General features: G+C 41.5%; 1 protein-coding gene across 1 annotated transcript in view; it reads left to right on the top strand.

The window, feature by feature from the left end:
- The first annotated feature begins 1,518 nt into the window (after positions 1-1,518).
- Positions 1,519-17,141, top strand: part of EIF4E3 (eukaryotic translation initiation factor 4E family member 3) — a 36,933-nt gene continuing 21,310 nt past the window's right edge. Inside the window, exon 1 of the mRNA XM_060766352.2 lies at positions 1,519-1,744. Within this exon, the coding sequence (XP_060622335.2) occupies positions 1,560-1,744 (185 nt within the window). The 5' untranslated portion in view covers positions 1,519-1,559. The remainder of the gene's footprint in view (positions 1,745-17,141) is intronic.

Genomic DNA, 17,141 nt, shown 5'->3' with positions numbered 1-17,141 from the left:
TCATGGTTTCTTCCATTCCCTCAGGCAGCAAGAAGCCAAACCTTGAAACTACTAAGCCATTAAATCAGGGGTCCTCAAACTTTTTAAACAGAGGGCCAGGTCATAGTCCTTGAAACTGTTGGAGGGCCGGATTATAATTTGAAAAAAATATATGAATGAATTCCTATGCACACTGCACATATCTTATTTGTAGTGCAAAAAACACTTTAAAACAATACAATAATTAAAATGAACAATTTCAACAAATATAAACTTATTAGTATTACACTGGGAAGTGTGGGCCTGCTTTTGGCTGATGAAATAGGATTGTTGTTGTTGTTGTTGTTGTTGTGTGCTTTAAAGTCATTTCAGACTTAGGTTGATCCTGAGCGAGGGCGGGGTTAATGACCTTCGAGGGCCGTATCTGGCCCCCAGGCCTTAGTTTGAGGACCCCTGCATTAAATGCTAATCAAGGTGACCAATTGCAACATTCACACCTACCTCACACAAACACAACATTCCATGATATATAAACCCATTTTCCTAGTTTCCAACAGACTTCACAACCTCTGAGGATGTCTGTCATAGATGCAGGCAAAACGTCAGGAGAGAATGCTTCAGGAACATGGCCATACAGTCCAGAAAAAAAACCCAAGAAAAAGAAATGTTACATGGGTATATATGTAGCTGGAATTACTTTTTTGTTCCAACTTGCAATTGACCCCCCCCCCTTTTCTTTTCTTTTCTTTTTTGTCGTGTCAGGAGCAACTTGAGAAACTGCAAGTCGCTTCTGTTGTGAGAGAATTGGCTGTCTGCAAGGACGTTGCCCAGGGGACGCCCGAATGAATTGATGTTTTTATCCTTGTGGGAGGCTTCTCTTATGTCCCCGTATGAGGAGCTGGAGCTGATAGAGGGAGCTCATCCGCCTCTCCCTGGATTCGAACCTGCGACCTGTCAGTCTTCAGTCCTGCTGGCACAGGGGTTTAACCCACTGTGCCAGCGGGGGCTCCTATTGACCCCCTTGATTAGCACTGAATGGCCTTGCAGCTTCAAAGTCTGGCTGCAACCAGGACCTACTAACACCTCCCATCAGAGTCCACACTTAATGTGAGATTTTCTGCCTTGATATTCTGCGATATAGAGCTGTGTGGAAGGGCCCTCAGGTAAACCAGTCTAAAGCAGATACTGTGGGATTTCCTGCATTGATATTCTGGGATATAGGGCTGTGTGGAAGTGCCCTGGGTGATATAGTAGTGTATGGAAGGAAGGGCTAACTCGGACCCCTCCTGGGGCCCTTCCCCACGGCCCTATAATCCAGAATATCAAGGCATAATACCTTTGAACTGAGTGTGGTCTCAGAGAATCCAATGCAACACTGATACTGTGGGATTCCCTGCCTGGGTATTGTGGGCTCTGGGGCTTCCCTCGCCTTGAGCCCTGGAAGTGGGGCGAGTGCGCCCTCCGAGGCCCCCTACTGGCCGGCGGCGGGACTGCAGCGAGGCGGCGCTGACTCAGCCGGGGAGAGAAAGGAAGGGAGAGAGGAAGGGCAGAAGGCAGGCAGGCAGGCAGGCAGGCGGGCCATGGCGCTGAGCGGCCCCGAAAGGCAGCCGGAGCCCCCGCCAAGCAGCAGCAGCGACGCCGCCGCGGCCACCGAGGAGGAGGAGGAGGCCGAGCTGGACCCGCAGAGGCTCCGCGCCCTGGAGCCCGAGGACGGCGGCGCGCCTGGGATCCCGCTCCACTCGCCCTGGACCTTCTGGCTCGACAAGTGAGACCCCGCTTGGGGGGGTGCAGGGCTGGCTTGGGGGGGGAGGGTAGGGGGGGGCTGCCTTGCCGTCCCCGGGGCCAGAGAGAGGAAGAGGAGAAGCCAGCCTGAGGAGGGGGGGGGGGGGAGGGAGGAAAGCGGGAGGGGCTTTGTCTCCTTCCTTCCTTCTTCCCTTCCCCCTTCTCTTCCAGCTTTAGAGAGCCTTCGGGGCCTTCTGGGGACTGCTTCTTGTTGTTGTTCCTGTTTCTCTTCCCTCTTGTCATTTGCAGGCTCACACACACAAACACACATGTATATATATATATATAACATATATGTGTGTGTACACACATACATGCCCATGTCTATTTATATGTACACACACATATGCACAGATGTATATGCAAACAAATATACAACACACACATATATACATATATTTATATGCTCATACACAAATATATAGAATCACACACACATATATATATACTGATGTATATACACACACACATATATACATACCTTGTATGTATATGTATCTATAAACACACACATATGAATATATATACACATATATTTATATGCACACACATATATAGTACACATATACTACATCCATATACACACACAAAAATATTTATATGCACACACATATATATTACACACACATTTATATATACCCACTCATATATTTACACAGATGTATATGCAAATATATTCAACATACATATATATACATATATTTATATGTATGTACACACATAGATACACACATACACAAATATATATAATCACACACACACATGAATATATATACCCATATTTTATATGCACACACATATAGTACACACATATATACTACGTCCATATACACACATATTTATATGCACACACATATACACACACATATTTATACATACACACTCATATATATACACAGATGTATATGCAAACAAATATATACAACACAAACATATATACATATATTTATATGTATGTACACATATAGATACACAAATATATAATCATACACAAATATATATATATAATTACACACACATATGTATATACTGATGTATATACACACATATATGCACACACATATATAGTACACACATACAAACATATATACACATATATATAAATATCTACATAAACAGACACTATATATACACAGCTGTACATATGTACACACACATATATACATATATTTATATTGATGTACACACATAGATACACAAATATATAATCATACACGAATATATAGAATTACACATACATACATACATATATATTGATGTACACACACATATATACACACATACGAATATATATGGACATATATTTATATGCACATGCATATATAGTACACACAAACACATATATACACATATACATAAATATATACATAAACAGACACTATATATACACAGCTGTGTATATGTACACACATATATATACTACATCCATATATACACACGCACATATTTATATGCACACACATATACATTACACACATATTTCTGTACACACTCATGTATATGCACACACATATATACACCTATATTTATATACTACACAAATATACACATATCCATGCACACACATATATACTACACATATACACATACATATATATTTAAATGCTCGCATGCACACATACATATACAATACTCATGTATATGCACACATGTATTTAAATACTACGCACGTATGCACACACATAGGAATATCCATGTATATACTCAGCAGACACATATATAGACATATATTTATATGCACACACATAATACTACACACATATACCATATATGCTATTCACTTATACATATATATTTATATGCACACACACAGATACCCATGTATACACATGCACACACTCACACAAATATATATACATGCTTACACACACATATAAACACATATACAAGTAATCCCAAGTTGCGAACAAGATAGATTCTCTAGGTTTGTTTATAAGTTGAATTTGTTTAAAGTGTACTTCCAACCATCTCTTTCTCTCTCTCTCTCTCTCTCTATCTATCTATCTGTCTTTAAGCTTGGGATAGCATAGGGAAGGTTAACACCCCCTGTGGGGTTTGTTTCCTGTCTGTGCCTGTGTTCAGAAGATTTCACTTAACTTCCTGTCTCTGTCATTACTGGATTTTGAAAAAGAAATGGTTAGTTATGGAAACAAAGATTAGGAACCCCTTTTTCCCATGACAACTGTTCCGGGAATGAATTTCCCTTCCGAGGGGTAGATTTCTTTCACTTCCTGTTGTCTTTCCCCCATTCTTAACTATGAGTTGTTTGTAAGTTGGATGTTTGTAATTTGGAGACTGCCTGTATGTATACACACATATCACACACACACACACACACATATACACACATACTCAAATATACACAAGTACATACACAAATATATATATTTACACAACTCTATATACATACTCAATATATACACACATATTTACACATATTTATTTATGCATACATGTGCATGTGCACACAAACACATGTACACACATATATATGCCTGTGTGTATATGCATGCATGCACGTACACATAGGCACACATATGCACATATACATATACGTACATGCACACACAGCTACATACACACACATCAGTATACGCACAGATATATACATACATAATTATATATACATGTCCACGTATAGATACATGTATACACACATAAATATACATGCATACTGAGATACCTACATATACATACACATAATATACACACATACTCTCTCTCATTCACACACATATGCGCACGCACACACACATACACACACACAAACACATACTGATATATCATTTGCATCCACAGATTCCCCATCCACACAATCAACCATCCTGAAAATATTCCAAAAAGCCACCTTGATTTTTGCTTTAATACAAGGGGCCCCATTTTCCATGCCATTGCATATCATGGGACTTGAGTGTCAGCTGATCTTAGGATCCACATGAGTTCTGAAACAAAACCCCAGCAGATATCAAGACTCCACTCTATTCTCTTCTGTGTGTTTCGTTTGGTGCATCTGCACTGTCGAATTAATACATTTCAACACTGCTTAAACTGGCTCATGACTCAATGCTATGGAATTCTGGGAGTTGTAGTTTGGTGAGGCACCAGCACTTTTTTGGCAGAAAAAGGCTAGAGACTTTGTGAAACTACAACTCTCAGACTTCCACAGCATTGAGCCATGAGAGTTAAAGTGGTTTCAAGCTGCATTAATGCTACAGTGTGGATGTACTCTTTGCCTTTTGGGGAGAACTGGATTCAGTTCTGAGATCCTCCTTCGATGCCAGTGATTTGGAGACCCTGTAATATCCACTCTGGAGTGTGGTTCCTGAGCATATGCAGAGCACCTTCCTCTTATGACTGGGCCCCCTTAGAGAGGCCCCACAGCTGTGCTTCTTTGCAGGCAGAAATGGGGCAAGTGCTGGCTTGAAGATGTTCAGGAACCCCTGTGGTGGGGTTTTTGTGTGAGACAACACTGTTGAATGGGAACTGAGCAAAGGCTGGCCTCTTCTGGGAAAAGGAAAAGGAGAACCTCAGAGCTGTAACCTTTTTATGGATTTCTGTCACCACTTTTGACAGTAATTAGTTTCAGTTACGGGACATCCCCACTCTAGATTTAATGGAGTTTGATGCCACTTTAACCGCCAAGGCTCAGTGCTGTGGAATCATGGGAGCTTTAGTTTCAGAAGGTCTTTAGCCTTCATTGCACTGACCATATACTGCGTTTTCATAATAATACCGTTTAACTGCATTGGGCTGCATTATATGAGTCTACACTGTCATATAATGCCATTCAGTGCAGTTAAACTGCATTATGAAATTGTGTTATATGGCAGTATTGATGGGGTCAAAGAATGCCGGTGCCTCAACAAACTACAATTCCCATGACTTCATAGCACTGTGACGAACTGCATTAAGTGTACAGTGTAGATGTGCCCAAGGAGGCTTTTCTTTGCTTATTTATGACTTGGAGAGTTTACCATATAGTGCTGCCTCCCATAAAGATTGCAACCCAAAGAATTAATACAAATTGACCTCACTTTAACTGGCTAGTGTTGAATCAAACTACAACTCCCATGACTCCATAGCATTCAGCCATGGCACATTAAGTGGTGCCAAAGTACATTAATTTTTCAGGGGTGGGCTTTAGCACAGCAGGTTAACCACCAGCTACAGTAAATCTTACCAATGGAAAGGGTGATAGTTCGAAGCCCAGGTCAGCATGAGCTCCTGGCCTTTAGCCCAGCTTCTGCCTACCTAGCAGTTTCAAAAACAGCAATGTGAGTAGATAAATAAGTACTGCTTTAACAAGGAGGTATTTAAGGCACTCCTAAGAAAATACCAGAAAAATGCCGAGAATTCGATCAAGGAGGAAATTTACAAACAAAGCTCTTCAGCAGGGAAAGTGGGGCAACATCACACACACCCCAGTGGCCAGAACTGAGCATAGCCTCCAAGATGCCAAAGATGGGAAAGCATATATATACCTCTATCTATGTACAGTTGTCTGTCTTTTCAATGTATAATGGGATGGGATATTTTCCATATATGTGTTCTGTCATCCACTTCAAGATGAGAAGGCTTGAATATAATAAATAAATAAATACACCCTTAGTGCGGCCCACAAACACGTCGAGGGGGATATTTTTTGGAGTGCAGGTAAGTGACATCATGGCTATTGAGTCCATGGATGTCATACTTATTTTCAGTAAGGTTACTAAAGGGGTGAATAGATTCACATTCTGTCTTTCCGGTCTGTACAATCAACCTTCTTTGCACATAAAAGGTTTATTCCTTTTCCTTTAAAGGAGAGGTGGGTAGTCAAGATGCCACCCAGATGTTTTGGAGTACAGTTTCCATCCAATCCAGTCAGCATTACAAAGGGTGAGGGATTATGGGAGTTGTAGCTGCACAGTGAGGTTTAAAAGCTATATTGCAGGCCAAAATTCAACAGTTTTATTTATCGTGTCAGAAGCAAGTTGAGGGTACAGTTACGATGCATTTAAAAACACAAAGTTTTTAAAAACTTGGCATTATGCTAAATGTCCTTTGACCAGGAGCTGGCCAATTGCCTTTGGTGTCTCTGTGAAAAGGTCCTCCATTGTGCATGTGGCAGGGCTCAGGTTGCATTGTAGTAAGTGATCTGTGGTTTGCTCTTCTCCGCACTCGCATGTCGTGGACTCTTACTTTGTAGCCCCATTTCTTAAGGTTAGATCTGCATCTTGTGGTGCCTTCCAGGTCACCCAATCTTCTGTTTGTCCAGAAGGGAGTTTCTCCTCCAGTCTCAGCCACTGATTAAGGTGCTGAGTTTTGACCTGCCACTTTTGGATTCTTGCTTGCTGAGGTGTTCCTGCGAGTATCTCTCTCAATCTTAGGAAGCTGTTTCTTGATGTAAGTCTTTGGCATGCTGGCTGATATCCGAACAGAGGATGATTGCAGACAAAAGGTCATAATGTGTATACAAGGTTAACACTGACTCTGTTTTGTGAAGAAATATATTTCTGCTCCTTTTCCTGCCTTATGTTTTTTTTAAAAAACACTTTGCTCTTGTGTATGTGTATGTACGTACACACACACACGCGCCTTTGAATAGTTTCTGATATAGTCTTAATTTCTCCATATTTTGCAACCTGATCTCTTCCTACTTTCCTTTTTAATTCACTGCCTAAAAATAGAGCAGCCTGGAAATGCTTGGCTGCCTCTAGAGAGTTCTTGATTTTAAAAATACTAACAGTCGTACAGTCGGCTCTCAGTTAATCAGAACCAAAACTCTCAAGTAACTGGCAAAAAAAGTTGAAGAAATAATACTTTAAATTTTAAAAAGCTGTTTTTATAATACAGTAAAACAGTGTTACCTTAAGTTCATTTGTTTTTATTTGCTTTTAAACTACTTTATTTCAATATTTATGTCATGTTGATACAGAGTTTATGGTATGGTACAGCAAGGGCCATAGTATTAGTTAGGCCTGTTTCTAATAGTAACTCTCAAGCAACCAGTAACTATTTATTTATTTATTTGCAGTACTTATATTCCACCCTTCTCACCCCAAAGGGCACTCAGAGTAGTTCACAGGATACATATACGGCAAACATTCAGTGCCAATTATACAGTGACAAGACAGACAACAGGTCGAGCAGTGGTTCTCAACCTGGGGTCCCCAGATGTTTTTGGTCTACAACTCCCAGAAATCCCAGCCAGTTTACCAGCTGTTAGGATTTCTGGGAGGTGAAGGCCAAAAACATCGGGGGACCCCAGGTTGAGAACCACTGAGGTAGAGGTATATTTAGGCCTTTTCTCATAATTGGGAATCTTTTGGAGGCTGTGCTTGGTTCCAGCCACAGGGGGGTGTTGCTCCTCCATCTCCTTGCCAAAGAGCTTTCTTTGTTCATAAACTTTCCTCCGAAACGCAGTGCCAAAACTACCCTGCCGCTTAATGTGGTTCCTATTCATCTATATGTGGGTATATACAGCACAGGCAGTCCTCGAGTTACAAACATTTGACTTACAAATGGCTGATAGTTATGAACAAGGGTTAGGCAACAGGGAGTGGGAGAAATCTATCCCTAGAAAAGAAAAATCATTCCTGAAAGAGTTATCATGAGGGACAAGTGACACCACTGCTGTTTTCGATCCGCTAGGTGGGCGGGGGAGCTGGGTTGAAGGTCAGGAGCTCACCCTAACCCAGCTTCGAACTGTCAACCTTTTGGTTAGCAATATTTCCTGCAGCTGGTGATTAACCTGCTGTACTAAAACCAACCTGAAACTACACTTCCTAATTCCCATGGGTGCTGGTTAATTGAGAGTCTGCTGTAGTAAAATTGATTTGCCTCAATGTTTTGTTTCAAAAATTAGCATTGTTTCTTTAAAAAGGAAATATCCAACCTTATTAATATCCTGACAGATTCAAAAGTCATATAGCCTTATTCCCAAGTTTGTCAACATTCCAAGCAAGAACAAAACACATGCCTGTTCGTACTGCCTCAAACTGCATTTTTTAAACTCTTACAAACCCTGTGATTTCTCAACACTTATCACTTGCACCCTCTGTAGTCCTTGCGTGTATTGGGTGCTTGGCTTGTTTTCCTGTAAAGATCTGGTTTTGTAACAGGAGAAACTGTCCCTGAAGTATAAACAACTTCCCCTGACAAATAGCTGAGGCCAGAAATCTTCTCGTGATTAAGAGCATTTCAAGAAACCTAAAACTACAGAGGGTTTTGGTGAAAATAAACATTGGGAACCAGGCTGGGTTCAGTGGTAGCAGTTTGAGCATGGAACTGTGTGTGAACATAGAACCACTCCGGTTTATATAAACAATTGGAAATACATTTGCTTTTAACAGCAAAAAGAAGCCCCTGCTAAACTTTCATATGATCCAGGTTCAGAATCCAGATTTTCTGATTTGAACTATTGTATGGCAGTGTAGACACATGTATTCCAGTTCAAAGTAGATAATCAGGATTCACGAACCGGATTACACATGGCTGCATAGATCCATAATCTGCCAATTATACCCACATCTTTGGCTGGTCTTTTTCACAATATAGTATAGTCCACAACCTGTGGCCTTCTATATATATTAGACTACAGATTACATCATTCCAGTTCATCATGGCCATGGTGGCAACAGACTGTGATGCTTTGAGTCCAGGGACCACTTTGACCAGGGACCACTCTCCAACATTAGTACCAAAAGGGTTATGAATCAGTTTTTGGTCAACTTTAAATTTGGTTTGGTTATTTGGGGTGCTGATTCAGAAAATTGTATTGGACAGACCACATCAGCTCTAGTTTCCGATACAGAACATATGCCATCCAGTAGTTGCCATCTGCTCGCCCACAGAAAACTATATTTTATAATCTAGAGCTGATGTGGTAGTAGTAATCTTTTGTGGGTAGTCAGCCTACCCTCCTGACACCCCTGTTGCCTCAGCACTATAAGAGGGTTTCACAAGACCAGTCGCTCTTGTTGCCATGTGGTTTCGAGGCAATGGTGTAGTAACAGTGAGGCCGCAGACCATACATTTGTTCTTAGGGACCGCTGGTGGTCCATGAATCACAGGTTTGGAAGCACTGGTATTGATACATCCCAAGACTAGGTTTTTGAAAAGTAACACTTTGATGTTTTAGCAATAAACTCATTTTACTTCTACGACAGTATAGCAGGTCAACTGTGTCCCTTCTGAGGACACCAGATTATTTTAATAATTGAATATAGGAATCAATAGCAGGATATGAGTTGGGGTTAGGACTTCCTCTTCTGCCTCCAGACCTTTTCCAGTTGCGTGATATGGATACAAATAGGCCCTTCTTTTGAAATGTTCCCTATAATAGTCCTGCAGCCAAAAGTTTAGAGTAAGTAAATCTAGTCAATTTGGGACATGCAAGAAGGGACCAAGATTGCTAAATCAGCCCCAGGGGCCCTCTGTCCTGCTTAAGTAATAGCCAGTCAGATGCCTGTATGAAGGACAACAAAGCAACTTCAGTCTGGGATCCCTCAGGACTCGATCCTCTCCCCCATCATTATTCATAATCAACGTCAGACCATAGGGAGAGGTTTCCCAGAGGTTTGGGGTTTGGTTTCACCAGTGGCTATTTATTTATTCATCATGTCAGAAGCAAGTTAAGGGTACAGTTAAAATGCATTTAAAAACACAAGCAAAGTTATAAAAACTTGGCATTATGCTAAATGTTCTTTGACCAGTATCTGGCCACTTGGAGTGCCTCTAGTGTAGCTGTGAGAAGGTCCTCCATTGTGCTTGTGGCAGGCTCAGGTTGTATTGTAGTAAGTGCTCTGTGGTTTGCTCTTCTCCACACTCACATGTCGTGAACTCCACTTTGTAGCCCCATTTCTTAAGGTTAGCTCTGCATCTTGTGGTACCACAGCTCAGCCTGTTCTGTGCCTTCCCGGTCACTCAGACTTCTGTGTGCACAGGAGGGAGTTTCTCATCTGGTCTTAGCCACTGAGTAATGTGCTGGGTTTTAACCTGCCACTTTTGGATTCCTGCTTGCTGAGATGTTCCTGTAAATATCTCTCTTGATCTCAATAAACTGTTTCTTCATTTAAGCCTTTGGCATGCTGGCTGATATCCGAACAGAGGATGGACCGGAGATGTCACTGCCTTGGTTCTTTCATTATTGGTTTCTACTTCTCAACAGATTTCAGATGGTGCAGTACTAGCTAAACCGTATAATTTCTCCAGTGGTGTGGGGCATAGGTATCCTGTGATAATGTGGCATGTCTCATTAAGAGCCACATCCACTGTTTTAATGTGGTGTGATGTCTTCCACACTGGGCATGCGTATTCAGCAGCAGATGTCTTCACTGTATCTGACTGTGATCCCCAGGTTGTGCCAGTCAGCTTTCGTATGATATTAATTCTAGCACCTACTTTTTGTTTGATATTCAAGCAGTGCTTCTTATAAGTTAGAGCATGGTCCGGAGTGATTCCCAGGTATTTTGGTGACACACCAGCAGCTGATGACAGCCAACTGTTTCTCCTTTCCACCAAATGCAACAAAAGTATATCTTGGTTTTGAACCAGTGTCTGGCATCAGTAATGGACTGGATGAGGTCAAACAAAATAAAGCTCAGTACAGTCAAAAGAGAAATCAGGGAACAGAAATGTGGGCTATTCTGATAGGGTTACAATCCACAAAACGCAGTTTTGTAGTGTGGGTATACTTTTGCCTTTTACCCTATAGAGCTTATGCCCGAGCTATTTTAAAGATGGAGAGTGGATTTACCCTATAGAATTAATGCAGTTTCATATCACAATAACTGCAATGGCTTCAGCCTATGGATTTGTGGAAGTTTTCACTTGGTGGGGCAGCATCTTGAACAGTTACACCTCTCATGATTTCATAGCATTGAGCCATGAGGGTTAAAGTGGTGTCAAACTGGCATAAGAAACCAGGATGAATGAGTAAGATATAGATAGAGTGCTTTCTCATGCCGTTTCACACAACTAGAGATGCAGTTTTGGACAGACAGGATAGATTTTCTTTGGAGAGTTCTTTGACTGTCCTGGTTCCAGAATCTTGGATTGAAAGTCAAAATATGATGGCATGAATGATTCTGACCAGCATTCATCTCTCTTTCTTTATAATTGTGGATCTTATTTAATTCCTTCATATCTGCTCTTCCAAGTCCAAGTCTTCTTCTGAGTTCAGTCTGGCCTTTGTCTTTGTAATTTCAAAGGAGATTAACAAAAGCTGTGTGGAGCAAACTGCTTTTCAGGATTAACTTGCTGGCAATCCATAGGTTCTGTCTTCATTGCAAGATTTCCTATTTTATGAGACACCATTGTGGAAACATGTTAACAAAAATTATCAATTTCTCACAGACGTGGAGCTTGCAACGAAATAGCTGAAATATTCACCATGACTCTGAGCTTTGCCAGCTTATTGAAATTTTTCATCTTTAGGAGGCACCAGACAGTTTTACTCTACTATCATTGCCAACATAGCGATATTAGATTAGCTGTAAAATATTGTTCTGCATTTCTAATTCTTCTGAATTCTCCTTCCCACACTTAAACCCTTTGCAAGAATGTTTTGGGTTGACTGTAAAGTTGTTGGAATATTCTGTTTTGGAGTGCGGTGGAGTCTCCTTCTCTGGAAGGGTTTGGTGGGCATTGACCTTGAGTTTGGGAGTTATTTATTTATTTATTTATTTATTATTCAAATTTATATGCCGCCACTCCCCTGGGGCTCAGAGCGGCTTACAAGAACAGGCTAAAATCTAACACAATTTAAAAACAATTTAAAACAATTTAAAAACAGCAATATCAAAGATCAAAGGCCTGTCGAAACAGATATGTCTTACATGCCCTGCAGAAAGCTGATAAGTCCCGCAAGGCACAGACTTCAGGTGGCAGAGTATTCCAGAGTGATGGTGCCACTGCTGTAAAGGCTCTGCGTCTGGTTGCTGTTAGACACAAGGTCTTGACATTGGGAATTTCCAACAAATCTTGGTCCTCAGAACGGAGGGATCTCTGGGGTTGGTAGAGGGTGAGGCGGTCCCTCTGGTACATCGGCCCCAGACCATGCAAGGCCTTAAAGGTGAGTACCATCACTTCGAAAGTTATCCGGTGCTCAATTGGTAACCAGTGCAGCTGTAGTAAGATTGGTGTTATGTGGCATCTCATCGGAATTCCTGCAAGGACAGCTGCATTTTTTACCAACTTGAGCTTCCGGATGACCGACAGAGGAAGGCCAATGTAGAGGGCGTTACAGTAGTCCAGACTTGAGATGACCGTGGCCTGGATCACCGTAGCTAGGTCGTCCCTGGACAGGTAGGGGGCCAGCCGTCTAGCCTGCCGCAGATGAAAAAAGGCGGTTCTGCTAACGGCGGAGACCTGGGCCTCCATCGTCAGCAGAGGGTCCAAAAAGACTCCCAGATGCTTTACCAATGATGACGGGCGTAGCGCCTCACCATCCAGTGTAGGCAGCTGGATATTCCCACTGCCCAGTCGACCCAGCCATAGTATCTCCGTCTTTGCTGGATTCACCCTCAACCTGCTGGCACGCAGCCATCCAGAAAGCACTGTGGACTCAAGTAATGATAGATCTGGACTAAACTTGGCACGAATATTCAGTATGCACTGGTGAGGTTTGGGACCTTGGTATTTGGGAGTTGTAGTTGCTGAGATTTATAGTTTACCTACAATTAAAGAGCATTCTGAATCCCACCAACGATAGAATTGGGTCAAATTCCCACACAGAACTGCCATGCCTTGAAGGGACTCGCTGGCACAAGCCTCCTTCAGCCTCACATGCTCTCCCTTGCTTCTCCCACATTGCCATGCACTGAGCATGCCTGCTTTCCCCTTGGAGTCTCAGAAACAGCCTCCTCTTGGCTGATAGGCCAGCTGAGAGGGTGGCCATCACAGCAGAGGAGGGCTTTTGGTGGGAGGATTCACCGCCTGATTCCAAAAAGGAAGAGAAGGACAGGCAGAGAGATCATCTGCCTTCTCTGCCAAAGGGATTCTTAAGACCATCAGAAATATGTGTTTTCTGATAATCTTTGGCGATCACTCTAAGAACCCCTCACAACCCCCCCCCCCCCCCAGGGGTCCCGTCCCCCAGGTTGAGAAACCCTGTTTTAGACCCACCTAAACAATTGGAACTTGCTAAGTCAACAGTTATTAAAATTCTCAGTGTTTCTACTCTAATTGGATCTAAAAATGGATTTAAGCCTATAGCATCTCAAGCTGGAACCACTTGGAATCAGAATAGTCTGGATGAATCATTAGCATCCACTAAGTAAAGTTTGCACTAAGTTCAAACATTTGTCCTATCTATCTGTATCAGCATATGTCATTAAAGCCTTCAATTTATATTTTTTAAATATATGATTTATAAGATAATAAAATACATCTCCAAGATTTTTATTATTTTTTGTTACATTTGCATGACACACGTGTCACAACATACTCTTCGGAAAGCTCAAAACTATCTAATAAATGATTGCAAATCCACCCTTTTATCTTGAAATCCTGGGTGCATCAAATGCAGTGAGTACAAATATAGCAAACGTATCGCTCTCATGAAATACTTTTTTCTGTATAAATCTATTTTCTCTTTTAGAGGAATATTACTTCCAGGGAAGATGAAAAGTTCCTATCAACAGGTTCACTGTCTTCCTATATTTTCTAAAACTCTCACCTAAGCTGTTGTTGCTTCTGCAGCTAAATCCTCTTAAAATGCCAGTCAAGTTGAGTTTATATTTCTGACTCTTTCCCAGTGAGACAATTAGTGCAGAAGGAATAGTTCTGGTAGAGTTCAGGAGGCTGCAGCATCCCTTAGTTTTCAGTACCCCAAACAAACAGTCCCAAGATATCAGAACGTTGGTTTGCTGTGAGGTTTCCGAGGTGTATGGCAGGCATCCTCAGAGGTTGGGAGGTATATTGGAAACTAAGCAAGAAAGGTTTATATATTTGTGGAAGGTCTAGGGTGGGAGAAAGAACTCTGTGTGAATGTTGCAATTAATCACCTTGGTTAACATTGCAAAGCCTTGCAGCTTCAAGGCATGGCTGATTTCTGATTGGGGGAATCCTTTGTTGGGAGGTGTTATCTGGCCCTGATTGTTTCATATCAGATTTAGGCGAAACATCAGGAGAGAATGGTTCTGGAACATGGCCATACAGCCCAGAAAACTCACAGCAACCCAGTGAAACCATGAAAACCTTCAACAACACATTGTCTGAACGTTCGTTACTGATTCCTGTGGTGCCAATTCAGGCTTTATATTTCTTTTTAAAAACAAGGCCAAGACATTTGAGTGATGGTTGTAATAACAGAAAGATATTATTAAGTACTTAAAAGAAAGTAGCGATTTGCAGTTTACAGCTGTGTGTGTTGGCTTCACATTTGTCGGTTAAGTAATCCAATACTACACTTTTCAGCTTACTAAAACAATTTTAGTTCATCTGCAGAGGAGATGTACTAATAAAATTTTAGTTTATCTGCAGAGATACAGTAATGCTGAGACAAATATTTGTTCAATTGCCACTTTAAATATAAAATAGCTCTGGGAGAAGACTAACAAGGAATAACCATTGAGTGTGTGTGCGTTTTGTTTTTGTCTTTTTTGAATAGTTGTATTTATTTATTTTATTTATTTAAAGCATTTATATTCCACCCTTCTCACCCCGAAGAGGACTCGGGGAGGAGCACAACATATATACGGCAAAGATTCAGTAAATTATAAATATACATAAACACTAAAATCAGATATCTCCACTTAAAAATCAATTGTTTAAAACCATCTCAGAACATCCATACCAAATCTGGTCAGCAGGGTAAAGTTTCCTATTGTTGCCAAATTGCACTGTTCCAAAGGATTGGTCCCACAACCAAGTTTTTACCATGTTTCTGAAGGACAGGAGGGAGGGGGCTGATCTAATCTTGCCAGGGAAAGAGTTCTATAGCTGAGGGGCAATCTCTGATAAGGCCTCCTCTCTCGTCCTCTCCAATTGTGTCTGTCATGGGGGCAGGACCAAGTGCAGGGCCTCCCTGGAAAATATCAATCTCTGCAGTGGTTCATAGAGGGAGATGTGTTTGGACAGGTAGATTGAGCTAGGGCTGTTCAGGGCTTTATGGGTTCCTACCATCTGCAAATGTGTTGAATTTATTTTGCTCGGCAACAGAAGATGGAACTCAGGAGGAGGAAAATAGGCTCAATCTAGCAAAATGAACATATGACAGTGAGCTGGGTTTGAGTCTAGACTGGCTTTGATTTTGTTTGCCAAAAGAAAAGTAAATTCAGCCTAGTCACCTCAACCAACCTTTTTTATAGGTTCAAATTGTGGTCTGTTTTTTGCCTGATTGCGTTTTTAAATATAGCCAGTGTAATGATTAATTCTGACTACTGCAAACACTCAAGGAGGGGGTGTTGTGGAATCCTTGTATTTGTTCAGAATATTTAAGCATTATCTCTCCAACTGTGTTGCAATGATTATGCAACTGGTTGCCAGGACATTGCTTTTAAGTGCACATTTCTCTTCTGGTTTAGAAAGATAATATTATCTAATCCCCACCTGGAGTCTGGTGATACGTATATCTTTAGAAGTACAACTGGTACAACATACTATACTGTTCATCTCTAGAACTTCAGGAGTACAATGTGCTTTACAACTGACTTGCTCATTCTTACAAGAAGCTTCAAGTGTTCCCATGATATAGGCTTAGCAGTAAAGGCAAGCCTGCAGGCATGGAGTAATTCTGAAGTTCAGAAGAAATTGATCCCATAGCTAATAGCCTTATCTCTTAATTTAGTGGTGGATATCAGATCTAACATCAGTGAGATGACTGAATCTATTCCAGGTCTTAGGATACATCTACACTGTAGAATCAACACAGTTTGACACCATTTTAACTGCCATGTATTTGCTTTACTTAGTTAGGTGATGCCTTTTTGTCCATGTATGGCTTTCCAAGTGTAGTGTCTTGGCGGTGGGTACGTAGGTGACTGTGGAGCCCTATTTTGACCCACATGTTCTTCCACAGTGAGGGCATTGGTTTCCAAGTGGAAGGCAGTCCCATTCAGAGTTGGCTTGATGCGCTTCCTCTTGGCACATTTCTCCCCTTTGCCCTCCATTCATCCCTCTTCAAATTCCACAGCACTGCTGGTCATAGCTGACCTCCAGTTAGAGCATTCAAGGACCAGGGCTTCCCTGTTCTCAGTGTCTATGCCACAGTTTTTAAGATTGGCTTTAAACCCATCTTTAAATCTGTTTTCCTATCCACCAACAATCCATTTTCTGTTCTTGAATTGGGAGTATAGTAACTGCTTTGGGAGACAGTGATCGGGCATTCGGACAACGTGGCCAGTCCAGCGGAGTTGATGGCGTAGAAGCATTGCTTCAATTCTGGTGGTTCTTTG

This window comes from Anolis sagrei, chromosome 2 (assembly GCF_037176765.1).
Source record: "Anolis sagrei isolate rAnoSag1 chromosome 2, rAnoSag1.mat, whole genome shotgun sequence".
Classification (NCBI taxonomy): domain Eukaryota; kingdom Metazoa; phylum Chordata; class Lepidosauria; order Squamata; family Dactyloidae; genus Anolis; species Anolis sagrei.
The sequence above is the reverse complement of the archived record's forward strand: the minus strand, read 5'-3'. Positions and strand labels throughout refer to the sequence as shown.